The sequence below is a fragment of the Neltuma alba genome, unplaced genomic scaffold, assembly GCF_004799145.2.
Source record: "Neltuma alba isolate B1F8T4 unplaced genomic scaffold, ASM479914v2 tig00012898_pilon, whole genome shotgun sequence".
NCBI lineage: Eukaryota > Viridiplantae > Streptophyta > Magnoliopsida > Fabales > Fabaceae > Neltuma > Neltuma alba.
In genome coordinates this window covers 264,482-291,641 of record NW_021637269.1, presented here as the reverse complement: position 1 = coordinate 291,641, position 27,160 = coordinate 264,482, and the positions used below count along the sequence as shown (strand labels likewise).

The 27,160-nt window shown below is 36.7% G+C and overlaps 3 protein-coding genes and 1 pseudogene across 6 annotated transcripts; 3 read left to right on the top strand and 1 right to left on the bottom strand.

Moving 5' to 3' along the window:
- Positions 1-21: 21 nt before the first annotated feature.
- Positions 22-2,303, top strand: LOC114732279 (VAN3-binding protein-like; annotated as a pseudogene).
- Positions 2,304-3,040: 737 nt separating this feature from the next.
- Positions 3,041-8,099, top strand: LOC114732286 (GPI mannosyltransferase 3). 2 transcript variants are annotated; one of them, XM_028919582.1, is made up of 9 exons: positions 3,041-3,745; positions 3,869-3,986; positions 4,372-4,476; positions 4,586-4,869; positions 6,230-6,511; positions 6,607-6,808; positions 7,046-7,197; positions 7,286-7,448; positions 7,561-8,099. In XM_028919582.1, the coding sequence occupies exons 1-9, from the start codon at positions 3,510-3,512 to the stop codon at positions 7,639-7,641; spliced, it is 1,623 nt and encodes a 540-aa protein (XP_028775415.1). In that variant the 5' UTR covers positions 3,041-3,509; the 3' UTR covers positions 7,642-8,099. The 2 variants fall into 2 exon arrangements, with proteins under 2 accessions (XP_028775415.1, XP_028775416.1); XM_028919583.1 differs by having other exon boundaries at positions 3,679-3,765.
- Positions 8,100-11,878: 3,779 nt separating this feature from the next.
- LOC114732287 (RING-H2 finger protein ATL13-like) lies at positions 11,879-17,297 on the top strand. 3 transcript variants are annotated; one of them, XM_028919585.1, is made up of 4 exons: positions 11,879-13,672; positions 13,832-13,936; positions 15,252-15,337; positions 15,456-17,297. In XM_028919585.1, exon 4 carries the CDS (start codon positions 15,632-15,634, stop codon positions 17,057-17,059), a length of 1,428 nt encoding a protein of 475 aa, XP_028775418.1. In that variant the 5' UTR covers positions 11,879-13,672; positions 13,832-13,936; positions 15,252-15,337; positions 15,456-15,631; the 3' UTR covers positions 17,060-17,297. The 3 variants fall into 3 exon arrangements, with proteins under 3 accessions (XP_028775418.1, XP_028775417.1, XP_028775420.1); XM_028919584.1 differs by having other exon boundaries at positions 11,879-13,936; positions 15,463-17,297; XM_028919587.1 differs by lacking the exons at positions 11,879-13,672; positions 13,832-13,936 and having other exon boundaries at positions 14,908-15,337.
- A 1,368-nt stretch (positions 17,298-18,665) lies between these two features.
- LOC114732299 (EG45-like domain containing protein) lies at positions 18,666-26,287 on the bottom strand. Its single transcript, XM_028919597.1, has 3 exons — positions 26,025-26,287; positions 25,666-25,905; positions 18,666-18,724 (listed from the first exon to the last, which is right to left on the bottom strand). The coding sequence occupies exons 1-3, from the start codon at positions 26,128-26,130 to the stop codon at positions 18,705-18,707; spliced, it is 366 nt and encodes a 121-aa protein (XP_028775430.1). The 5' UTR covers positions 26,131-26,287; the 3' UTR covers positions 18,666-18,704.
- Between the last annotated feature and the right edge of the window lie 873 nt (positions 26,288-27,160).

Genomic DNA, 27,160 nt, shown 5'->3' with positions numbered 1-27,160 from the left:
TTCTTTTCTGAATTTTCAGTCATGGATACGATGCAGCAAGCAATGCATCCTGAGTTGAATTACAACAGCTACTTCAGAAAGAAATGGGTATGTCATCTGCCACATTATTAACTAACCTCAGTTGTTTAGACTTGAACTTTACGATCATGGTTCTGTCTACTATGAAGCACTGATATAACACACGAATGCCATGCTTATCAGTAATATCAAGTTTTATTATCCACTTTATGGATTTTTTGTATAAGTATTATGATAAGAGTTGAAGAAAGGATTAAGTGAGTATGAGACTCGTTATTTCCTTATCTTAGAACATTATGTGCAATGGTTTATATCTTGTAGGGCTGACATGTATGATGATACAGCTGCAGTGGATGATAATATTGTATTTTCAAGAGGCATTGATAGATTTTGTTTTGTTCTCTGCACATAGATGCCGTGGAAACAGATATACCCCTGAAAAATGTGTCAATCAAGAAATGGTTTAAAGAAATAAAGATGAGGAGGAAAAGGAACAGAGAAGTACAAACAGCAGAAGTGCATGCAGCAATATCAGTGGCTGGGGTGGCAGCTGCTTTAGCAGTCATAGCTGCAGAAAACTCCAAGGAGGCCGATCATCTAACGCTGACAAGGAAGCAGCAGTAGTTCTGCAGCCGCCTTGGTCGCAGCTCAGTGTGCAAAAGTTGCAGAAGCAATGGGGGCAAAGAAGGACCAACTTAACAGTGCAATTAGTTCAGCCATGACTGGTACTAGTGCAAGTGACATCTTGACCCTCACGGCCTCAGCTGCCACATGTAATTTTCTTATCTTGATGCTTCTTTTCATATGCTTTTCTAATTTTCTCCGGTATTTGTACTAGGACTCTTAATTGAGAAGGTTGAACTACCTTGTTCCTCGTCCCTTGCAGCCTTGTCTCAGAGTTATTGTAACTTATCTGAATCCTTGTGGTTTTCTAAACCAGAAATTTGGCTTTTAACAAACTTGGCATTGCTAAATAGATCAAAGTATGATGTTTGATCCAGTCAAATAGAAAGAGCTGTTTCTTAGCTATCAAGCAGTTTAACTATACCGCTTAGTGATAAAGGCTGTACCTGATACAGTGGTAACAATTTTTATCAGTTTCCTTCTACTTTGACAAGTATCAAGAAATTAGTTAGATAAATTACAGCTCTTGTTTTAAGACATGATTGAAGGAAACGAATGAAGCAACTTACCCAAATTTTCATGTATCCGATACTGTTTGGCTTGTATGAACCAAGTAAACTGTGCTCTATTCCCTTTGGTGCAGCACTGAAAGGAGCGGCCACACTGAAAGCAAGATCAGGATGCAAGAACAGGCTAAATGGGGGCGTACCTGTTTTGCCCATTGAAGACAACAATGACTTGGACTTGGACTTTGCAAAAGGCAGATCCATTCTTGCAGAGGGAGCTGAGTTACACGTGGAAACACCTGAAGGTACACATCAAACACAACAAAAAACTAAGCATTAAAGGCCTCGATTTTATGAAATATTCTTACTTCTTCATTCAAATTTATGTGAAAACAGGGGAGTGCATGCTTAGATCAGTATCTGTCGTCTTGAACAGTGATGCCAAGGTCAGAACTAATTACACTATGGTTCAATCATCTCAACCAATTGCTAATAATTACTACAAAAAGATGGTTAAAGTAATAATGTAACAGTTGACGTAAGCCACACGTTGGTTTAACTGGTGGTGTGCATGATTGATGTGCAGGTGGTTCTTATAATGAAGAAACATAATCTGCTAAAAAGCAAGAAGGAAAGTAGGGGCCTTTTCTTTTCATCATCTCTCTTATTCTTTTGTGAGTGATTTTAATATTGAGATATTTTCAGTAATTAATAAATGATTACTGGTAAATATGGATTTTCAGGTATTGTGATGAATATGCATGCAGAGCTGTATAAAGATGGAGAAGGTGAAGAAGCTGAGACTTGTTACCTGATAGTTTTGACGACAAACAGGGGAACGTTCAAGCTTGACATGGCGGATGATGTTCATCGCTACAAAACCTGGGCCGCCACCATTAATCATTTCCTCACTCTCTCCTCTTCTTTCTCCAGATATGAACTCCAGTTTTACACAAATTAATTATCTTCTCTGTATCACTATTTTCTCTGTATCCTTCTCAGTATATGTACTTTATTCATCATATATACACTTTTTTGTAATTAACTAATATTGATCATGCCCACTCTTCATTCAAGTGGAAGGAAGAAGGAGAAGTTTGTACACTTGCTTTACTTCAACATCTGCTTGGGATTTTAAAATATGACAGATCAGTTTAGTAGTTTATAGAAGATGGGATTGATTGAATTGGTTACACCAAAAATAGTGACATTTGATATTTGATCTGTTCACACCCACACAGGTTTTATGATTAATTATGTATATGTGTACCTAATAAATTAAATATATTTTGGCAAATGAAAAAGAACAAGTTATATATGGATACCTCAAGCAAGAATCTAGCTATTTAAATTAAAAGAACATTAATGAACAGGAACTAGCTCTTTGAAAGTAATGACTTAATGACGGATTGATGTATTACGAAAAATAATCCTGCAGAGCTAATTTATTAGGAATGATCCACGGATAATAACAATGTCATCTAAAAAAAAAAAAAAAAAACCCCACGCCGAAAACTATGACAAAAAATCAAAATTTGACTTCAAAAGTCAAGTTTATCGTAAAATAAAACGATATAAATAGCTTATGACAATAATAAAGTTTATTATGGCTTGATTGATGTATCTATCTTTATTAACCCTTAAAGAGAGAGGCAACAAGGAGATCAAAATAACTTAGGACCCTTCACCAAATTCCACCTGTTGTACGAAAGGTAGAAAATGATTGAAGATACAAAAATTCCCTTCTAATCTATGAGCAAACTTAGCTAATTTGTCAGTAATGGTCACTATTTTTTTTTCCTCCATGTACATGTCTGACCTTTTCCTATCAATTTTTATGAACAAGTAGCATAACTTTATCTTCAACAACTGACCTACAAGTGCAATTTAATTGAACCTGGCACGAAGCAAGTAGTAGGCTGCTGAGGGCAACAACAGAACTTGCTTCTGCCAGCCGGCGTCGAATACCCATCGCATATGCATCCTCCTTAGCCCAGATCTGCTTCGATTTTCGAACGATTTTCCCCGTAGCCCGTTGCAGCTTGGGAATATAAGAAGATGAGGGCAATTTGGTCTTTTGACTATTTTTGTTTGATCTGGCACTTACTTTTCTTGAGAATTTACTCTCAATTCCAATCCCAATCTCGTTCCCCTTCCCTAATTCAGTCTCGCGCCCAAGGACCTGGCTCAAATTGAACTTTTGATTGCTGACAAAGAAACAAGACCCCCCTTTCGATTATTCATCATTGACTACTGACTGGAACTGTGTCTTCTGAGTTCAATCACAGACAAGTTTAGTTTTTGCTGTCTTCGGGAAACGAGAGAGAGAATACATAGTATATTTAGCAGAACTCTTCGGTAATGAGACACAGACAGAATGTCGCTCGTCCATCGGCAGCTGTACATCTCTCCGCGACTTCAAATTTGTCCAAACCGGAAGATTCGAGATTCCTCGGCAGCTTTCTGTTTTCATCAGAGAAGAGAATCTTCGGTTTGTGCTTGGTATTCCGGATGATAAATGCTCTGTTAGTGCAGTCATATTTCAATCCGGATGAACACTGGCAGGGGCCTGAAGTAGCGCACCGCATTGCATTTGGGTAGCTCAGATTCCACTAAAGTCTGTTAATTTTCTGCAAAATTTTCTCCTTGTTCGAGCAGTCTTTGTGTTTAACAATGTTATAATGTGGATTGGAGTGTGGACTGATTGATGCAAATGGCAGGTATGGTCATTTGACATGGGAGTGGAAGGAAGGAATCCGTAGCTACTTGCATCCGATGGTTTTTGCTGCTCTCTACAGAATTCTGGCCTTACTCCGTCTTGATACGCCGTGGTTCATGGTAAACGTAGTTATCTAGAAGTTCACATAAGAAATGGTGTGTTTCAACATGTTGTAGTCATGGTTCAATTATACTTTGGAAGCTTGGTGCATGTGTAGTTAATCTTCTTTTAGACTCATGCTGAAATTCGGTTAATAGGTTACTTAAAAAGGAGGAAAACACACATTTTGCGTTTGACTGTCAGTGTTTAGTTCTAAGTTTCTGACCTGGATAAATGAGCTATATGTTTTATTCTGCGTTTAGACTTTTTGCTCCCCAAAGTAATACAAGCATGCATTTTTGTTTAGTCCCAACTATTGCAATTCTTTCACAGTTACAATCCTTTTGCTTGTTATTTTCCATTCATATGATTCTTATAAACTTATCTGCTGCTTCATGTTTATAGATGAAGGCTCCGCGGCTGCTACAATCCATATTCTCTGCAGTGTGTGATTTGTACCTGTACAAACTTTCCAATGTTGTCTTTGGTCATGGTGTTGCAAAATGGGCTGTATCCTAACTATATGGATAATATTATTTTGAAGTATAACTCATATTGGAAGTTACTGCTTCTTATTTATCTTCTACCTTGATATATGGTTATCTTAACGCTGCCGCAGCTCTTTTCCCAGTTGACAAACTGGTTTATGTTTTACTGTTTATCCCGGACATTGTCAAATAGCCTGGAGACTGTTCTTACTGTAGTCTCTCTATACTTTTGGCCTTGCATGAGACCCTTTGGCAAATGTTCCTTCAAATCAAGGAAGTGGGGTTTACTTATGGCGGCTTTAGCTTGTGCTGTTCGGCCAACAAGTGCAATCACATGGGCATATGTTGGCCTGCTTGAGCTTTTAACAGCACGTGACAGATTGAGATTCCTCTTTCTAGAGATGGCTCCTATTGGGTGTGTTTTGGCATCATTTACTCACTCTAGTATGGTATATGCTTTAAGAGGGATTGATTGTCCTCCATATGTTCCCCACTATATGGAAAGCCTTTTCTCTTGTCATATGGCTGAAATTCATTTGCTTTTATTTCCACTGAGTATTGGCTTGACAATAATGTATGGGTAAAATCACATAATGCATGCGACAAATCTCAATACATGAAAACCATTTTGTCACTGTTAGGTGTAGGTACGATCTTCTTAAACCAGTGTTTGGCGTTCCTGATCAAATAATGAAAGTGGAGCTTTCATTCAAACAATGTTGGATTTATGAACAAAACACGTATTTAACCAAATCATCATTTGACACGTTTGTTGAATAGTTCACATACGTTTTATGACAGATAGTAGAATTAGAGCAGAAAAATGAGGGCAAACCGATTTTCACTACTTTTTAATTGCATACCTGCTTCTGGTTGTTTAAAAATAGTTTATATACTTGTATGGGTTGATGAACTCTTTCCTACAGACAAATCACTCTGTTTGGGTCCAATTTAAGTGCCATCTTTAGTACTCAGTCTAAATTCCATTTGATCAATCCTTCCATATGAACTTTAACTAACCACTTCTTTCCATGCAAGTTTACAAATTTTAACATGCATCTATGCTGCTTCCACTTAATTTATTAAGATATAGAGACGTGTAACTACAGCTTCTGTTGATTTGCTTCTAAACTTTTCTATTGACATGTATGTTTGTGTAAAGCCTGCGAGCATTCCTTTTCATATGAGAAGTTTGTTTTGTAAAGTAACTTTTGTTTCTTGCACTCCAGCTGCTTGCTTCTTGGCATCCTTCCTTCTCAACCACAAGCGGGCTCTTTGTATTTTCAGTTTAACTTATGCTTTTTTGAGCAAATTACAGATATTTTAAGATGGCTGCCAACGTTGGTATTTGAAACAAATAGGATTATTTAATTCTTTCATGCAGATAAATCTTTAATACTTTGCTTTCTCTTTTATGCATATCATCTTTGGGGGCCTTTGTATTTTCCAGTATTGCTTCTAGAATCATTTTGCTCCTTGTTATCAGTGCACTTGAATCCTTTTGCTGTTTAAGACTCAGGAAGCAGTTAACTTTCCAACCTCTAATGTAATGCTTGGCATTAATATTAAAGCTGAAGTACTCGCTAATATTTTTGGAAAATTCTTTCAAGAAATGCTAATGTGCATATGCCAAGTGTTTCTCTAAAATGTTGCCTTGTGTTTTGGGTAGACTACAAATTATAGGAAAATTCTGCAAAGTCTTAAATTTGATTAAATGTAAAAAAAGGGGCACATACATCCATTTTTCAATAATGATTAAATTTTGTTCTTTTCAGTGTCCTGCTAGTTGGATTAACATGCTTACTAGATGGTTTCATGTATGGCAAGTGGATTTTAGTGCCTCTTAATTTTCTAAAATTCAATTTTCTTTCCTCGGGTGGAGACTACTATGGAACCCACAAGTGGCACTGGTACTTCAGTCAAGGATTTACAGTCATGATCTTCACTCACTTGCCGTTGTCATTAGCTGGCATAATTTATTCTAAAGAATGGAAGTTTGCTGGCCTTGTTGCTTGGGTTTTGTCATTTTACAGTGTGTTAGGTCACAAGGAATTCAGGTATTCAATCAGATTATATTTGCATTTTGCCTGTTAGCATGTAGTTGGCCCATTATTTTCACTAGATTCATCAATAGAATCATTATAACGTGCAGGTTTGTCTTGCCAGTTCTTCCTATAGCTCTTATGTTCTCTGGTTATTCTTTAGCCCTTATGGATGATCCTGGTTCTGGTAAAAGTAAAGTAAAAGGATCCTTGAAGAAGTATGATAGGTTCCCTGTAAAGAAGGGAGTTGCCATCTTATTCTTGCTTGCAACCAATATTCCAATGGCCTTGTACATGAGTTTGGTTCATCAGGTATGATTTCCCATAAATTGATCAGAGCTAAGATTTAATACACCTATCTATTCTCCCCAGCTCCTTCATAAAAGCTCGTCCTTCCTGTGCGTATATGGTTTTTTTGTGATTTATTCATTTCATATTGGATTTCCGAAGATTACTTATTTCTTTTTTTCTTTAATTTGATATACACATGATAACTGAGATAGTTGAACAAAACTCATTTGAAAATTTTGACCTCCCTCATCTCGACAGAGAGGACCTGAGGATGTTATGAAGCACCTCGCCAGAGAAGCTCATGATGGGAAAGTTAAGAGCATACTGTTCCTAACGCAATGTCATGCTACACCCTACTATTCTGTGCTGCATTCTAACCTGCCTATGCAATTTCTGGACTGTTCACCAAGGTTTGGAATCTACAGCTTCATGGTTTTCTTATTGACTATCGAAATTTTTTCATAATTACGTTTATGGAATGTTACTGTGTTGGAGCAGTGAAGAGGAAGGAGTTCTGGATGAATCGGACCGTTTCTTGATGGACCCTCTTGCTTTTGTGTCCGAATATGCAAAAAATTGGTCTCCGCCTAGTCACATTGTTTTATATGATTCAGAAGAACAAAAACTGAGAAATTATTTACTATCACTTGGCTACAGAGAGGTAATTATTAGATAAGGGCATAAGGCAATGATTATATATATTTTTTGGTGAGAGATTATAATAAGTTTTTAACTTATATATTTCATGATTTCAAATATTGGGATCGAAACAGGAAAGCAGATTTTTTAATGCTCACTTCAAGGTGGATCGTGATCTTCAAGCCTCTATTGTTGTATATGTTTTAAGAAAATAGCAAGATTCATTCAAGCTACTCTCGATTCCAGTCTCATTATGGTTCAAAGTGTCAATTCAAGTGCCCCTTCTAAACTTTAATTTGGGTAACTCTCATTCACCCTCTCTCTCTCTCTCTGTTCATGTGCGCCTCTTTATAGTAATGCTTCCTGGGAAAAATACAGTGAAGGTAACACAATTTTGGTAATTAAGGACCATTCTTGTAACTGTTGTGATATTTTTATGTTGAGTGGGAGCACGAGCTTGCTAAGGTTCTCGGCACACGGCGGCATCTGAGACTGTGAGTGCCGCTAATTAGATTAGATGTAAAGATTTTTTTTTTTTTTGGTTGTTCTAAAACATTCTTTGGTAATAATGTTACACCTCGGTGCTCTTGCTTTATACAGCTGCATCAAGTTTATTGGAACCAGTCCTTTTAGGACTCCAAAATTATACATTAGAGATTGCATTTGCAGTGAAGTTAGTTAATTAGTATCTGGCATATCACCCGTTGATAAAAATATTTATACGATTGACTTGAATCAAATTTGGCTAAACAAATTCCTGTATGCAAATGAAACCTTGAGCTTTGTGCCAGTAGAGAGATACAGTTAAAATGTTAAGATAGTGGATATGCAAACCCTCAAGGTTTTTTGACATTCTTTCTTAACCATCACCATCTTGAGTAGCGTTTTAAAACAACAAGAAGTCTTATCTCAGTAGGTCAACTTAGCTACATAAATCACAAGGTGTCATTGTATTCTATCAACAACAAATTTTTGGACTAATTGTTAGTCAAATGGTTTCATTAAATAATTTTATTAATTATTCTCTTTAGTCTTCCTCTGTATCTTTTCATAGGACTTTATATTGCTTGATTTACTTTGCTTGCTCTTATATCAAATGTTCTTTGTACATGTCTAAATCACCTCAATTTTTTTATTACTAATCTTGTCTTTTCTTTTGGCAAAAAAAAAAAAAGCTTGTTTTTTCTAGTTTGATTGGATTCATCTTGACATTCTCATCTTCGACTTAAAATAATCAAGAAATCCTTTTCCCGCCCTAAATTTCAATGATTTTCAAAAGTTTAGCCAATGTAAAATATTATAAAAGTGAATTTTTTGGGGAAAAAAAGTATTTTAATGAAAAAGGCTTTGATAAACGAGTCCTAACTTAAGAGGAGTACAATAAGGTTATAAGGAAGGAAAACAATTGAAAAACAAATTTCAGAGGTTATCATTCTTACTATAGGATTTGTCATTATAGGTTATTGAAGTTGTTATTGGAATTTTTTGGTAATTATTTTTTTTTTGTGGGATTTAATTATAATTCCCCCTAAATTAAATTTGGGCTAGGAATTTTATGACGAGATTGAAAACAATTATGAGATAAGCCCATGTTTTTCTATAGGACTAACTGCTACAAAAAGTGTGCAAAGGTAAGTTTGCGCTTGTTTGTTATGAAGGATTTTGTCATGAAAACCAAGAAAAAAAATGAAAGGAAAAGCCTGAAAGGTAAAATCCCTCGATCACGGAATTTATCTTCCCAGTGAGGGTTTAAAATACCCATGAAAACCATGAAGATTGCATTAATTTTTTTGGCATGTTAAACATAATTTTAAAGTCTATCCATTTTTTTAAATCAATTTTTATTCCCTTTCCTATTCTTATTCCATTTAAAATGCTTTCAGCGTGCTAAACAGGTCTTAGAGTTATGATTTGGATTACATTTTTAAGGTTGTGCAAAATATGTATATCTAACTTTAATGGTTTATAATTTGACGTAAATAATTTGTTTTGTTATATTTTTAATTTAAATCGTTAATTTTAGTTGGTAATTAGAGTATTAATTTTATTTAAAATCTTTTCCAGTTTAAGATAAAAATTAAACTTTATTAAAAAATGAAGTCTAAATTATTTATAATAAAACTTAATTATATGTGTAAAGAGAAATGTGCAAAGAAAACTCTTAATAAATAATTAAATACGAGAAATAAAATATTCAGAATTTGCTTCATTCTGAACAGAAAATAAATACTACCTCCAGTATTTAATATAAGAACTAATTTGATTTTTAATTTGGTCTAAAATTTTAGCTTACTTGGTTTTTCATATTTATCTGTTTTTTTTTAAAAATAGTCTTTGTAGTAATTATACATGTTAAATGTTCTATTAAATAATAGTTTTAACTAATATATGTTATTAGTAAGGGTAGTTTAAGAAAGACAACAACTATTTATTATAAATAACTAACTTAACTATTTTTTTTATCTTTTCAAATTAATTAACTAAATTTTATATTAATTAAGTATCAGAGATAGTAATTAAATACAAGAAGTAAAATATTGCATGAAGCATATCAAGATGCCTGCAACAATGCAAACGTAGTTTCACACATTATTACTTGCACAGCGAACTTACTCTGTTTGAATGGAGGAAAATCAGGAAGAAAATAATATTACGTGGAAAAACTATCAAAAATAGTAGGAAAACGTTTCCTCCTCCTTTTTTTCTTGTTAGGTATAAATATCTTTCTATTAGAAACAATCATATTTGAGGTACTGTCAGACAGTAAATATAGACACCTATTCTAGTAGAGGTTTAAATTTTGATTTTTTATATTACAAAGAACTCGTTTTTTTTAATAGACTCAACCCCGTTGATCCCTCTTTATTTTCTTCTCATTTTTTCCTCCATCTAAACATGGCTTAAATGGGCCTCGGCTTTCTATTTTCATCTTCCTGAATTATTAATTGATCTTCTCAATGCTGCATTATATTATACGTTTTTCGTGCATTACATCAAATTTTAAAAATAGGTAATATTGTTTATAACTATTTATTAACGAGTCATAATAAAAAGACTCAAAATAAATTTCTTTTCCATAACAATACCGAGCTGGAGTTGGTTGTTTGTTTGCGAACTCCTTTTGACTTTTATGGCTCCAATAGGCCCTAGTCAAAGTTTTATGGTTGATCTTGAATCTTTTTAATTTTAATATTTTAAAATTTCATATTTTTACAAATAGCCTATCTCAATTATAGGTGTGTATATATATGGATTTATGGGGTTAACGGAAGTGGTTAAATTGCTCCTTTTCAAATGTTTGTGATGGATATCAAGGAGCCTCTCATAATAAGAGATCAAAATCAAAACCAGTGTTGTATGATCCATTAAAAAGAATTAGAAGTCAAATGATAAGAGCAAAGAAGCATGCCACAAATGAGGCCTGACAAGGAGTTATTTTAGATCTTCAAACCAATGAGAAGCTGTATAAAGCTCAAAATACACAACCAAAAGCTATCATTTATCTATGCATTCCAGAAGTTGGAGTTACGACCAACACAGTATAGTTTGAAGAGATAAGTAGAGAAGGTTTTCAAATCAGCCAAGAAACATAAAAAGGTTTGCAAGAACTTTAGGAGATGAGCTTAGATCAGTTATAAGTGAGCCCAAATTGAAAATAGTGTCTTTAGGTCCCTTTTATGTTAATTTACTTGCTGTTTTGCTTAATTAAGTTATAATGGGCTCGCTATAATTAAATAAAAACCCAAAACAAATTTTTAAGTATTTATTAGAGTTTTAGGTGCTATTAATTGATTAAATAAGACAAATTAGAATATTTTTAGGAATTAGTTTGAAAAGCCCACTTATCCTACAATATCCATACATTCATTTAAATCTGGCCAAATCTAATTTAAATGAATTCTAATTATCATATCCTTTAAATATCCATCCTTTTACCTCACCATTTGAATTATTTAAAGGACATTCACAATATCTATTTATCATGAATATCTGATTTTCAACTATTCATCCATTATCTCACCAAAATCCAATACCTTTCCATATTACTGTGAAAAGGACGCGTCCCCAGTCAACCATCACTAGAAGGTCATCAACTGATTCTTCCATACTAATCATATTGGGTTTTTGGGCTTTTAGGGTTAATCTAGCATGTGTTGAGTCATATTTTCTATTTAAAGTCAAGTATTGTACCTTTCTTTTCAGATCAGAGTTCAATAAAGTATTATTCAGTATGGTTGTGACTTGTGAGGATACTACCTGACATAAAAGATTAATAAACTCTTGTGTTGCTTATACTTAAAGTTTTTGAGCCATTATTTCCTTTAGGTGCTGGGTTTCACATAGTCAGTGTTTTTTGGAACCCGTGTTCACTGTGTTCTTAGTGTTTTAATTGTTTTTCAATCTTTATTCTCTTTATTTTATTTCATAATTACTTCTGTAACTTATTGCTCAATTTGTAATTTTAGAATTTTCTAAAACATTCTTATTGGGTCCACATCAGTTTGTATCTAGTTTTGCATCCTTCAAAACTGATCAGATGCTCTTGACGCAATATTTTATTATTAAAATTATATCTTAACCCAGTATATTTTACTTTTTTTTTCCTTAAAAAAAGTTCATCCGAGCTTTTCAAGTTAATACTTCACTACAATTTAGTTCCCATTATGCGTCGGCCTATTTCCCATCTCCAGAGAGCGTTTTCTCTCTAGTTAGGGGGGGAAAAAAATCATCCGAGTTGTTCAAGTATAATACTTTAATACAGTTTAGTTCCCATTGTAGACACATATAATCTCAGTTTCTCAATGTTCACGATTTTAAGGGAATCTCTATTCTAGATGATATATATTATTATTGAATCGAACTTTTTTTAAAGATTTTAAGTAGAAATGCTCTTTAAATTTTTAAGAATTGATGCGTTAATCTTCAAAATAAAGACTAAAAGAAACAAGGGTTGTAATTTATCTAGTATCTTTAAGTATTTTGTGATTATTCAAAGGTGCATATATATGAAAAATAATAAGAGATCCAAAATAGCATATTGGGGTAAGTTATCCAATTGTGCAGAATTAATTCAGGTGGCAACCGATATGAACATCACATTGAAGACTTTATACAGATAGGGTTTACTTTATGTTAGCCTTTACAGGCTAATACACACAAAAAGCGGGGAAGAGCATCATTGTATAAGAACCCTCTTTTTGAATCTCACTTTCCTAGATGCCTCCCTCCATCTATTATCTTTTCTGCTCCATTTGCAATGTTCTCACCTAAGTAGTTATGTCCCTTATTATCCGGTACACTCTCTCTACTTCTAAATATAAAATCCTGTTAGTTTTGGTAAGGGAACCGGACGAGGGGGTAATTAACAAAATAATAAAATGTACAAACACTTATCGATCACTAAACTCATCTCCAGGTAGGAGGGATCTTTTTGGGACCATATGGGGTTTCCCGTCAGCCATTAACATTGATCAAATCGAAGCCACCAAGGGACTAATCATCCCCAGCATAATCCTCTTCCCAATACTGAAGTTGTCTCAAAACCCATCAAAAGAAGCTTCGTTAATTAATCTGCTTCAGCCTCTCAACCACACATGGAGATTCTCGCTTCACTTTGACAAACATTCGCGAATCGAATATCGATCACCTCTCTGGAAGCCCCAGACAAGTAGACAACCACCCCCACAATGCCTCACGGTAGTTCAGACTTCGATACACACACAGATTTATCAGCCGTACTATAATCCTATCGGTATATTACTCTCGGATAAGAGAAATATACAATGTTTATGTCTCTCAGACAAAAATCTTCTGTAAATGAGTGCTGTCTTTACTGTTCAGCATTGTTACACAGTGGGGAGAATAATAATGAAAAGTAATATATGTATATTTATGGAGACTGGAGAGTCGTTGCTGTTATATTTTGGATGTTTTGGCACGAAAAGAATATGGAAAAGGGGATGAATACGTGGGAATACAAGCACTCTTTGTCATCGTCTTTAACTCTTCATTATGACTTTTTTTTTTTTGGTGTTTGGATTATATTCCGTTTGTTACGCGTGGTGTGATGGATTTTCGAGAGTGCAGAAACAAAGTACGAAGTGGTCTCATCGAAGGAACATGAGAAGGAAAAGTCTTTTTATTTCTCTCCCCAGTTGGTTGGGTGCCTGCTGTTTGAAATTATGAAGTCGCTTTATGCAGCATCATGCAAAGTCAGTACCCGAATCCCACTATCTGGAGAGAAAGGTTAAAAGGAAGAGTTCCCCAACCATAAAGAAAAAAGTTGAAAAGAAGATTTTATCTTGGGCTTTGAGTCCAACACCTTTTGTTTTCATTTTCCCTTTTTTCCTTTTTTTTTTCACCCCTTTTTCCATGCTCTTTCTTCATCTTTGTTTTGATTTTCAGGTAACAAATTAATTACCCGGAATCCCAAAGGAATGCTGAGAGTCTCACTAATTTGGATTTGAGGCAGGTCATTGCATCATAAATGACAGCAAAAGAAACGAAGGAGTAACTATTTCCAATGCCCACAGAACCAAAAAGGAACAATGGGAAAAATTTGGCCGCTTAAATTTGCCCCATCACAACAGTACAATACTATCATAGGTTGTAAGAAATTATTAGTACTTTTTGAAAACGTTATCTAAGAGTTCAAGAATGTTACTGTCAGGGTTTAGGTATATTGCTATCATGATTAAAGTGCATTCACTTCTAAGTTTTGTAGCAACTAGCAAGTACTAACTTGCTTAAAATATATATAGGTTGATTGTCTCAATCATAGTTTTAATATTCCTTTTTAATTTTTGGCCCAAAGTATTAGTATTCTTATAACCTTGTCATTTTCTTTTATAAAGTACTGCTCCTATATCCTTTCACAATATGGGGGCAATTTTTCTTCAAGTTAATAGAGATATCATTATATAAATTTAACTAAGGGTACTCTTTTACATGCATCGGCATCCTGTGCTTCTCTTTTTTCTAATAAATTAGTATTATCTTTACATTTTAGAAATACATGCTGCATAAAATACATTTAAAAGGATTATTTTCTGTTAATAAAGTCGTAGACACATTAATAAATAAATAATACTACTCCCTCCGTTCCTTATTATAAGAGACAAATAACTAAATTACGTTGATCAAAAAAACAGTTAAAATTAGTTGAGGACAATTAAATGTAAAAAGTATAATTTTTTTCCAAAATGCCCCCATTAATAAGGAGAGAGAGTATGAGAGAACAATTAAATTATTAAAAGAAAGAGAAGTGGGAGGGAGAGAGAGTATGAGTTGGAGACAAAATAAATAGGGGTAAAATAGGAAATCATTACAAAAAAATAGAGACAACTTTTAAGTGTCTCTTATATATAGGAATATGCCATAAGCATCAAATGTCTCTTATAATAAGGAACGGAGGGAGTAGTATATTATTAGAAAGCATGGAATAGTCTTCCCCTCCAACACCATCGTTTTCTTGTCTTATTCAAGTGACCTCTGGGACAGGGCTTCAGATTGGGAATGGAAATATGGAATAGAAGGGGTTAACAGAATGTGATCAGATTCAAAAGAAACTTTATTTATGGGGAAACGGAAAGATTAGCAGCAGGCTCAAAATTCCAAATCCAACCAAATACGCCATATTTTTTTGGATATGTATCTGCCAAATCGCAAACTTACAGTCCGCCGGGCATTATTTTAAGCATAGTTGCATTAATTAGGCCTTGGGGTTGATGCAGAGTTCTCTCCCAAGTCAACCAAAAACTGCGTTTTATGAATTCTTCGTAAATACAACGTCTTAATTCCACGGATGGTTTCACTATTTTGTCAGCTTTTGGAAGCATCACTGCTATTACTGGCTTTTTTTCCAGCTAATTAATAAGCGGCTTGGTTGGAGTTTTCAGAATTACAATAAAGGTTGGATTCTGCTATGTCATTTAGTTTTTTCACTGTCATGGATTTATTTGATTCACGAGCTTCACGTCAGAGTTTTCTTTGGCTAGTTCATCTCTCTCTCTCTGACTTTCATTATCAGATTACAGGGAAATTAAAGTAGTATTACGCCATTGTCTCCATAAAAAGGCCGCTTTATAAATGTGCTGCGCTGGGAAGAAGACTGAGTCTCAGTTGTTATGTCTCCATCCACTCTCGTCTTCTCTGTGATGGAACGGCATCTTCGAACTGCATGAATCTTCTCTAAATTCTGCAAAAATGGGGAGACGTAGGACTCTACTACAAGTTAAAAGCGAAGGCTTTGAGCCTCCTTTGGAGCAACCACCACCGTTCTATCTTTCTCAGCCACGCCTTCCATCTTCTTCACCGCCTAATTTTGGATCTGGTAGTGGTCTCTTGAATTTAAACGACAAGGTGAGTCCTAGCATGCTACTTGTCATCATAATTCTGGCCATTGTTTTCTTCGTTTCTGGGTTGATTCACCTCCTAGTTAGATTCCTGTGGAGACCTCAATCCAGAGACCCAGATGATTTGGATAATGTGTCTGCTCTTCAAGGTCAACTACAGCAGCTTTTTCACCTTCATGATGCTGGTGTTGACCAGTCCTTCATAGATAACACCCTCCCTGTGTTCCATTACAAAGCCATCATTGGATTGAAAGACCCATTTGATTGTGCTGTGTGCTTGTGTGAATTTGACGCTGACGATAAGCTCAGATTGTTACCCAAATGCAGCCACGCCTTTCACATGGAGTGTATTGATACTTGGCTCTTGTCTCACTCAACTTGCCCTCTCTGTAGAGCTTGCTTGCTCTCTGATTTCTCTCCCATAAACGCTTCTTCTCCTCCTTTCGTGTTCGTTCTAGAATCTGGGAGTGACAGTTCCAGAGAGATTGTCCCAGAAAGAGAGAGTACAGTTGGTAGGACCAGTTCTGTGGTTGGAGATAACGAACTTGGCTTGACCCATGTGGATTTGTCACACAAATCTTTTGATTTGAGTTCAGAAGCTAATCCTGATCAGATTGCAGTTGGGGAATCACATGAGAAAGTGGTCACTGTGAAGCTGGGAAAGTTCAGGAATGTGGACAGTGTTGGTGAAGGAAGCAGTACAGACATGGGAGAAGCTCGAAGGTGTCTTTCTATGGGGTCATTTGCTTATGTTATGGACGAGAATTCTTCACTCCAAGTACCAGTAAGAGCGACGATGAAGAAGCAGTCAAGTAAGAAACGTGCTTTACCTTTAACGCCAGGACGAAGGATTGCCATGTCAGAGTGCGACTGTGAGTCCACGAGAGATTTCCAATTCACGGGTTTTGACGCAGTAAAAGGTGTTGAGACTTCTTCTGAAACTGCAAGTATCGAGAGAAGCAGAAAAGAGAGCTTTTCGGTTTCAAAGATTTGGCTTCGGGGAAAGGCAGAGAAGCCGCAAGCCATGGCTGATTCCTCAAGGAGGGCTGTTTCGTTTCGATTCTCTGCACAGAGTAACGAGGTTGCGAGGGATGATTCGAAGGCAAAGAATGGGAAATCTGAGATGGAGTTTGGGAAGTGGGAAAATGATGATGAAAACCAGAGCTGTTACAGTGTGGATTCTCAGGGCAGAGCACCCTCTTTTGCTCGAAGGACTCTGCTTTGGCTTACTGGAAAACAGAACAAGGTTGTTCATTCATCTTCTGATTCAAACTTCTAGTTTCTGTCATTCATTGTTTCGGCAAATCTTTGATTCTTGAATCTAGATGTGTTAGTTCAAGTGTCGGATATGCAATATATGTTTTCCACACAAATTATGATCGATCTTGAATCTGAATAGTGAATGCTGCATTTGGTTTTTCATATCACGTTGTCTATGCTCAGTACAAAGAATATCTAACCTAAGTTTCTTACTTGGAGGGGAAAAAAATAATTCAAGAGACATTCTTTTGTTGTCATCTCTGAGAATCTGGCTGTTTTCGCGGTCAACCTTAAAAGTATTTCTGCGGTTTCGTCTGGTTATGTTTTGCTGCAGTTCTGTTCATGTAATTAGATATACCTTTAGAGACAGAAAATATTTCAGTGCGGACAATCAAATATTTAGGTGTGGAAGAAATCTAACAAAAACTTAGCAAAAAAATGGATTTTTTTTTTCAAACGTTTTTAACTGCACTGTTATGTAAACGATGAAGTTAATCATTAAAATATATTGTGTTAATTACGAGTTGCACTCAATCACCTTCTAAAAAAGGGAAAAACCAACCAAATGAAACAAAATTTTGTCTGTATAGAAAAAAACATAAACCTGTACAAATTGAAAAATAAACTTGGAGTTATCTTCTTTATTTTCGTGAATAAAATCGACAAGAAGAAAATGGAGGAATTTATTAGAAGGAGTAATTAGTGGTTCTGGTGAAGCAGAGGAGAAGGTTAATGAGAAAAAGAGGTTGGAGGGAAGGTAGTAATAAATAACACGTCTGTGTCATCTGGGGCCTGGATAATAAAGATTGACAAGAGAAATCCAAATCGAATTCAAATTCAAATGAGTGTGAAGTTGTGACAGTGCACCTGCATCATGATGACTGGCCGTCCCTTGTGGCAGAAGAGAAACAGGGAAGGGAAGGGAAGGGCAAGGCATTTAATAGAAGCCATTTTCAAGAGCTTAAAAAGATCGGTGGAGTTAACAATAAATGGTACCAAGGCCAGCCACCTAACCCCACCTCTTCCTCTGCCCTACTCTTTAAATAACACCAAAGTTAATGAATGAATGACTGAATGGTTCAAAGATTTGAGGAGAGGCCAAGGGCCAAACGCCACGAGACAATCCCACGATTGACCTATCAACCGTTTGGCATGTGACAGATGGGTCAAGTTTTGTGAGTTTAGTAGAAAATGTTGGGATTGGGAGTTGTAGAATCAATGGCGAGATGATTTCTTAATGGGAAAAGCTATGGTGGAAATGAGAAAGCTTGGGATTTAACAGTCGCTGATGGGATTGGAAAAAGGAGTCAACACGGCAAGCAACAAGGAACGTGGAAACAGGGGAAGGAGGACTGCCTTTTAAGGTAAGAGTTGAATAAGGAATGATTAGAGACTCCATATGACTTGCTTCCCACTTTGGCTACGTTTTATCTGTTCTTGAAGACCCGTGTTCACCGCTGTTTGGCTTTTCTTTTTCTTTTTTTATTTTTTTTTAAAAGGGGGAAATTACAGCACAAGAAGAGACCAAAAAAAAAATAATCACAAATTGAGAAGGAAAAAAACAGCAAATAAACAAACAAAGAAAAGAGGGAGCTTATGATGCTAAATCGGATTTCAGAGACGGATGAACAATTGATGGAGAACAAGCAATTTCTTTGGTCAAATTAAAATGGAACTGGGGATTGAAAGCTTCTCGTTTCTCAATGACTTATTTTGGATGCAAAATAAAATACGTAATAATTTTTACATACTAAATGAAAAATTAGATAACAACATAAAGTAGCAATATCTCTGCATGTTGCATGGATGTGCCTTTGTGTAAAATTTAATTTATTTATATTTTTCGAGTTCAGAATATTGGGTTTGAGGGTCATATAATATTCTAATGCTCCTTGTAATACTTCGCTTTTTGATTTTTTTTTTTTCAATTCTCTTTGATCATTAGTTTATACTTTATACACCAAAACTCAAAAAGTGAAATATTTTAGAATTACTGCAATTCCGTGGTTTTTAGAATTTTTCACAAAAAGAAAACGCATAATTTTATGATATCGAGAAAAAAAATTGGTATTTTGTACCATTGCACTGCTGCAGTTTTACGACTGCAAGATACCATTAATGATTAAAAGTAAAAGTTTCAGAAGATGGGGCCATTACATAAGAGGCCTAAAGTGGTCCAACACAACGAGGTGGTCCACTTAAGTTGCCCATTAATATGGGTTTAAGTTGCAAAAATTGAATCCATTTAAAAATGAGTCAGCTTTGATACCATATCCATACATTCATAACACGCCAAGTCACTCTTAGGCTTGCTTAAATTTAAAGTTTACAATTGCCCTTAATTAAAATTGAACTTTCATGGGGAAAAAAAAAAAGACACTTTCGGAGATCAAAGGGTGGGGTCACACTAATTTCTTACTAAATGTAAATATCTTTTTTAGCAGATATTCAAACTTTAGTTTACTACGTTGCAAGAAATTAGTTTTTTTAATTAAATCTAGCTCTCTCTTGTTAGTGAGTTATGCCAACTGATGGAATACAAAGTTACCCGTAGTTTAGGAATGTCCAGCAGGATGGGTTAAGTTCAATATTGAAAATAAAATAAAGATAATGGGACAATTTTGTGGACAAACTGGGCCCAAAATTGGGTTGGCCCTTAATGCCGCATAGCTTGGAGAAATTAAGACTGGTTAACTCAAAATAGAAAAATATACCAATGAGGATTGGGTCTAATAAAAAGTACTAGTCTTTCATAATGTAGCGAATCAAGATTCGAATCGCTACTGGAAGAGGTGTCCACATTTAGTGTCTGACAGTACCTCGAATAGGATTGCTTCTGATAGGAGGATATCTATGTTTTAGCCCAAAAAAAAAAGAAAAAGAAAAAGAAGAATGTTGGTCCTTGCTTATTTCTTTAATCGATCGTGTTCATCGAAAGTTGAACAGTCCTGTATTGAAAATTAATTGTAACTTGCTTCTTCCCCTTTTCAGTATCGTTCATTATTGTTTTGTACATATGTATTGAGCAAGAGAGAGAAATTAAATTTGATTAGCTTGAGTCGAGGGACCTTCTAATTAATAAATACTCATACGTGGGAGAGGGTTATATAAAACTGTAACGAACCCAGGCCCAAAGTTGCAAGAGAAGCTGGCCCAAAATGAACCAGTCCGGAGAAGCTTGAGGATTAAGAAGAAAAGCTGGAAGCTTCGCGAATTGGAGAATGACGCATGACTATAATAGGACGAGGGAGTGTAAGGATTGGTGTGGAATATTTTATTGAAGACTCTCTCTCTCTCCCTGGAGGAATCTTTCCTTATTTCCTTTCTGCAAACTCTGACATTTCTTTTCGTATTTCCTGAAAGCTTGTACTATTTCCTCATTGATTTTGTACTATCGGATCATATGGCCGTTGAGGAATATCTATAAAATCAATACAGCTTTCTCATATATATTTGTCATTATCCATCGTTTCTTTAGTCATTGCATTCTGGTGCTTTCGTTGAGAGTTCAATGGCGGAAAACACACGACTCAAAGAACTACAGGCTGATATGAAGAAGGCGAACGAATTTATTGAGGAGGCGGCTGGTCGATTCAGTAAGATCGAAGGCCTTTTGGAAATGCTAGTCAAGTCCATGGACAGCATCCACCAGAAGGTAGAACACTCATCTTCAAGCTCGAAAGAACCCTCGGTACCAGAAGAGGAGCCAGTGAGCCAGGCCGTTACTCATACGATGGGGAAGCAGATTAAGATAGAGTTCCCCAGGTTTGATGGCACGGACGCATTAGACTGGATTTTTAAGGCTGAGCGGTATTTTAAATACTATGAGATCAAAGACCCACAACGTCTCATAATAGTGTCAGTTCACTTTGAAGGGAACGTACTGCCATGGTTCCAAGTTTTGGAGAAGACACACCAAGTTACCGACTGGGACTCGCTCGCAAGGGCCGTGGAAGATCAATATGGACCTTCAAGGTTTGAATGTGCTCGGGCGCAACTATTTAAGCTGACCATGCAGAACAGCTTGGATGAATATAACACCAAGTTCATGGCACTATCTAACCGTACAGAGGGTGTACCAGAGTCGGCATTATTGGACTGTTACGTAGGAGGACTGAAAATGGAGTTAAGGCGGGATGTGCTGGTTCAACGTCCCACATCAGTCCGATCCGCAATGGCGCTAGCTCGTCTCTATTATGAGAACTCAGCATATGGGGTAAATGTTGCAAAGGAAAGAGGAGGCTCAGGCACGAGTGGGCTCGCCCTTAACAGAGCTAGTAACACGATGGTGTCAAAGAACAGTAGTGCCAGTCATACCGCCATGGGAGGAGGAAAAGCTAATCTACCTCCACTGTTACCTACACCTAATACTCCTCAAATTAAGAAGTTGACACCCGCCGAGGTACATGTTCACAGAGAGAAGGGTCTATGCTACACTTGCGATGCCAAGTTTTCTCCCAACCATAGATGCCCCAACCGTCAGATGATGATGATGATATGTGATGATGACCCTCAGAGGGATGAAGAGATACAGAACGAAGAAGAAACCGTGGTGGAAGTGACACTACACCACTTATCACTACACGCTCTAAGAGGAACTCAGGGCCCCGCCACAATACGTTTCAATGGCCGTATCAATGGAACTGATGTACAAATATTATTGGATGGTGGGAGTTCTGATAACTTTATACACCCTCGTATAGTGGAGCACCTGGGATTGCCGGTAGAATATACCACAGAGTTGCGAGTATTAGGGGGAACGGGGCAGATCTTAAGAAGCAATGAGCGAGTCATGAATGTGCCCATACAGATAAGTGACCACACCCTTGAACTGACTCTGTTTGTGTTGCCCATAGCAGGGGTAGATTTAGTAATGGGGGCAGACTGGTTGGAGACGTTAGGGGCTCATGTGGCAGATTACAGTACTTCTACTATAAGGTTCCTTCAAGATGGACAATTTGTAACGTTGAGAGGATACAGGGGACCTTCTATGACCCAAGCCAATTTTCATCATCTTGTTCGGCTATGCCAAACTGACGCTGTGGCAGAGATATATATTATGAACGCAACCCCCATACCAGAAACATTGGCAGAAGAAGAAGTAGCGGCGGACATTGCTCAGATCCTTCAACGATATGGAGAGGTTTTTGAGCAATCGCATGGGTTACCACCGAGTCGTGATCATGAGCACCGAATTGAACTGAAACCAGGAACGGGGCCAGTAAAAGTGAAACCATACCGGTACCCAGTAAGTCAGAAAACAGAGATTGAAAACATGGTTCAAGAATTATTACGGGAAGGTTTAATTCGACCTAGCAATAGCCCATTCTCCGCCCCTGTGATATTGGTGAAAAAGAAGGATGGAACATGGAGGTTTTGTATAGATTATAGGGCGTTAAATACTGTCACAGTCAAGGATGCTTTTCCTATGCCCACGGTTGATGAATTAATAGATGAACTATATGGGTCCACTTACTATTCTAAGCTTGACCTTAGGTCTGGGTATCATCAGATTCTAATGCGAGAAGTGGACAGAGAGAAGACGGCATTTCGTACTCATCAAGGATTATATGAGTGGCTTGTAATGCCATTCGGATTAACAAATGCGCCAGCAACTTTCCAGGCTCTGATGAATTCAGTGTTCCAACCCTTTTTGAGGAAATTTGTTTTAATATTCTTTGATGACATTTTAATATATAGTGCCACTTGGGAATTACATCTACGACACTTGGAATTGGTGATGAAAGTGTTGGTTGAACACCGGCTATATGCAAAAAGGTCCAAGTGCGCATTCGGTAAAACAAAGATTGAGTATTTGGGGCATGTAGTGTCAGCTAAAGGAGTGGAAATGGATCCGATGAAGATTCGAGCAATTCAAGAATGGCCCATACCTATAAATGTCACTCAGTTAAAGGGGTTCCTGGGCCTCAGCGGATACTACCGAAAGTTCATCAACAAGTACGCCACGATTGCTGGGCCACTCACTGAATTATTAAAGAAGGATTCATTTAATTGGAGCCCCCAAGCCCAAGAAGCCTTTGGAGCCCTGAAACAAGCACTCACTACGGCTCCTGTCTTAGCGCTGCCAAATTTTCAGAAATCTTTTGTACTGGAGACAGATGCTTCTAGTGTGGGAATCGGAGCAGTATTGAGTCAAGATCAACACCCAATTGCTTTTTTCTCCAAGAAATTATCTCCTCGGATGCAGACACAATCAGTGTATGTTCGAGAATTATACGCAATCACAGAAGCAGTCTCTCGATTCCGTCATTATTTATTGGGGCACCATTTTATCATACGGACGGATCATGACAGCTTAAAGCACCTTAATGACCAGACCATCCAGACACCAGAGCAGGTAGCCTGTCTACCCAAACTGTTGGGCTACAAATTTGATATTGAATACAAACCAGGCAAACGAATCAGGTGGCCGATGCCTTGTCTAGAGTATCTTGTATGGCGCTAACTACGGTGGAGAATACTTTCATGGATCACATATACACCAGGGTACGAACTTCTTCTTTGATTTTACAATTGAAGGAAAAATTAGAAAAAGATCCGAGCTCGATGAAACACTTCCATCTTTGTGATCAAGATTTATACTGGAAACATCGCCTGGTAATCCCACACGATGATGCACAATTGCTGAAGATGATTTTAGATGAGTTTCATTCCTCTATAACAGGAGGGCATGCAGGATTCCTTCGCACTTTTCACAGAATTGCCAGACTTTATTTTTGGGCCAAGATGCGGAAGGATATTAGAAATTACATTCGGAATTGTGCTGTATGTCAGCGGGCAAAACTGTCACAACTACACCCTTCAGGATTGCTTCAACCGTTGTCTGTTCCTGAACGGATTTGGGAAATGTTGCTATGGATTTTATAGTGGGGCTTCCAATTGTGAAAGGCTATTCAGTTATTATGGTAGTGGTTGATAGATTGTCTAAGTATGCCCATTTCATTCCTCTACCGAGCCATTTTTCCAGTCAAATAGTTGCTGAAGCTTTTTTGCACAATATTATTAAACTGCATGGGCTGCCAAGAACAATTGTATCAGATAGAGATCGGACCTTCACTAGTGCTTTCTGGAAGCATTTGATGAAGTTACAAGGTGTACAACTATGTTTCAGTTCTGCATACCACCCCCAGTCGGATGGGCAATCAGAGGCCCTAAATAAATGTGTTGAAATGTATCTGAGATGCTTTGTGTCTGATTTTCCCAGAAAATGGCTTAATTATTTACCCTGGGCAGAATTTTGGTACAACACTTCGTTTCATTCCTCAATTGGAATGGTTCCCTTCAAGGTCGTTTATGGCAGGGATCCCCCTCCCCTGTTACGACATAGTTCAGCAGAGGATACACCTCTCGATATTCATCAGCAATTAGAGCAGAGGGACGAGGTGTTAGACATCTTGAAATCCAACATCAAAAAGGCTCAACAGCGTATGAAGCTTTACGCAGATAAGAAAAGAACAGAAGTGGAGTTTCAGGTGGGAGATTTGGTTCTGATAAAATTGCAACCTTACAGACAACACTCCGTGCAACTGCGGAAATTTCAGAAACTAGCTATGCATTATTTTGGCCCTTTTCCCATTGTTGAGCGTATTGGGTCTGTTGCTTACAAAGTCCAGCTTCCTGATTATGCAAGGATTCATCCGGTGTTTCATGTCTCTATGTTGAAAAAATTTCACGGCGATGATACGGCCACTCACTTGCCATTACCCCTGTTAACAGTACCAGAAGGGCCAATTAGTCAACCAGTGGGAATTAATGGGGCACGCTGGGTACAGCAGAATGGGCAGTGGATGCGACAATTTCAGGTCCAATGGGACGGAACGTCTGAACACACTTGGGAATTCGAGCAAGACTTGCAACAGCTGTATCCAACCTTGAACCTTGAGGACAAGGTTCATTTCAATGGAGGGGGTGATGTAACGAACCCAGGCCCAAAGTTGCAAGAGAAGCTGGCCCAAAATGAACCAGTCCGGAGAAGCTTGAGGATTAAGAAGAAAAGCTGGAAGCTTCGCGAATTGGAGAATGACGCATGACTATAATAGGACGAGGGAGTGTAAGGATTGGTGTGGAATATTTATTGAAGACTCTCTCTCTCTCCCTGGAGGAATCTTTCCTTATTTCCTTTCTGCAAACTATGACATTTCTTTTCGTATTTCCTGAAAGCTTGTACTATTTCCTCATTGATTTTGTACTATCGGATCATATGGCCGTTGAGGAATATCTATAAAATCAATACAGCTTTCTCATATATATTTGTCATTATCCATCGTTTCTTTAGTCATTGCAAAAACTCAAAATATTTTATTAATTAAAACTTAACAGGCACTGAAACACTGGACACATACGCATAATTCATGGAAATTAAAATGAACCCTATTTTCCAGGATATCCGTATATAATAATCTGTGATCTTGTACGTTTTATTCACCATTAAATCCACATCCTCCTGGATATACAGTTAGATATATAATTCTCTCCCTGAAGCTTCATACCCTGAAAATATAGCAAAGAAATAGTGAGTAAAGTAGATGAAGTAATTGAGTTGAAAATTAGGAAGAGAGGATTCAAATTACTGGGTGAAGTCAATGCGGATTTTTCCTTCGACAGGGTTAGCGATGTGAGAGAAAGCTTGACGAGAGAGATCGATGGTTCCTTGGCAGTCTAAGCAGAGATCCACAATCTTGACGGTAACGCTTCCACCCCGGCAAGGGTGAGCCACACCGCCGGTGGTACCGCCGGTGCATCGGACTCTGTACCTTCTTCCACATGCAGCTCCATTCTCCCAGATCGACTTGCTCGCCGCTGCCACCATCGTGCCCTCGTTTCGGCCCTCAAAGCATGCAGAAGCTACAATATAATAATTAATCAATTAATCACGCCAATATAATAACATAGTTAAACTCTTGTGTTGTTATCTGTGTTAATAATGTTGTTTGATAGATATATAGTCAAAGATGGAAACTCACGAGTTAATTTGGTGTAAAATGTGGCAGTTCCAGAAATGGCAGATGCCACTGAAACAAGGCTTGCGATGGCCAACACGACAAGCACTGAGTTCATGTTGGGGGCCATTTCACTTGATGATTTGCAACTGCCAATCTACGTAGTTGTGCTGTGAGAGAGGGATGATTAGTCCTCCTTTTATAGAAGATTTAGGACGTAGATTGCATATTTTAATTACATTGTTACACATCTTTACAAACAACATCACTTATTATACGTTTTGTCTTCATAATATTTGAACTTATATTATAGTATGATCCTTGTTATGGAATGAGTTGTACTCCCTTACTTCGAAAATAGTTGTCATTTTCACCTTTTAATTAGCACACGCATTAATATATTAATAAATGGCTTAGAATTTTAACAAAATGTAATGTTATTTTATTAACATATTCTTTTCCTTTCGCCCAAAAAATGTTCTAATTTATTAATCCCATCACTTACTATTATAAAAGCATTTAATACAATTTTTCACTTATGCTCTTATAAAAAGAAGCTTAAACAACAATCTCAAAAGATTAGCCTATTCAAATGAAGCTCCTTAAATTTATAAGTGACACCACACTTATGCGGCTCCCAGATGTGAAACTTATAACAGTACACCCCACATTTGAAAGTTGACATCCTTAATAGTTTCATATCACAACACTTCATTCCATTTCGTGATAGTTAAAACCTTCTATAGATATCCTTCTTTGTGAACATTGAGCTCTTAATGAAAGCACCTTTATTATGAACACAAATTTAAATAAAGAGTCCCATCCTTAAAAAAAAAAACAAAACCTGTATTACAAATCACATCACACTTGTGAGTTGTGAGACTCTTCGATATGAGATTTATAACATGCTCTTATTAAATAAGAGATAAATATTCTCTTATTAATAAATGAACATTCTAATTAATTTTCTTAAGGATAATATGAAAAAATAATTCTATCAAATATCAATCATTGATGATTTGTTAGGCAGGAGGTAAGTAATGTGATATACTCCTAAGAGCATTTTAAGTAAAAAGTTATTAATTGCTCTTAAAGCTTTATGAAGTGCTTTATATATTGAAACATAAGATCTTACAAAACATACTTTCATGTATGAATCT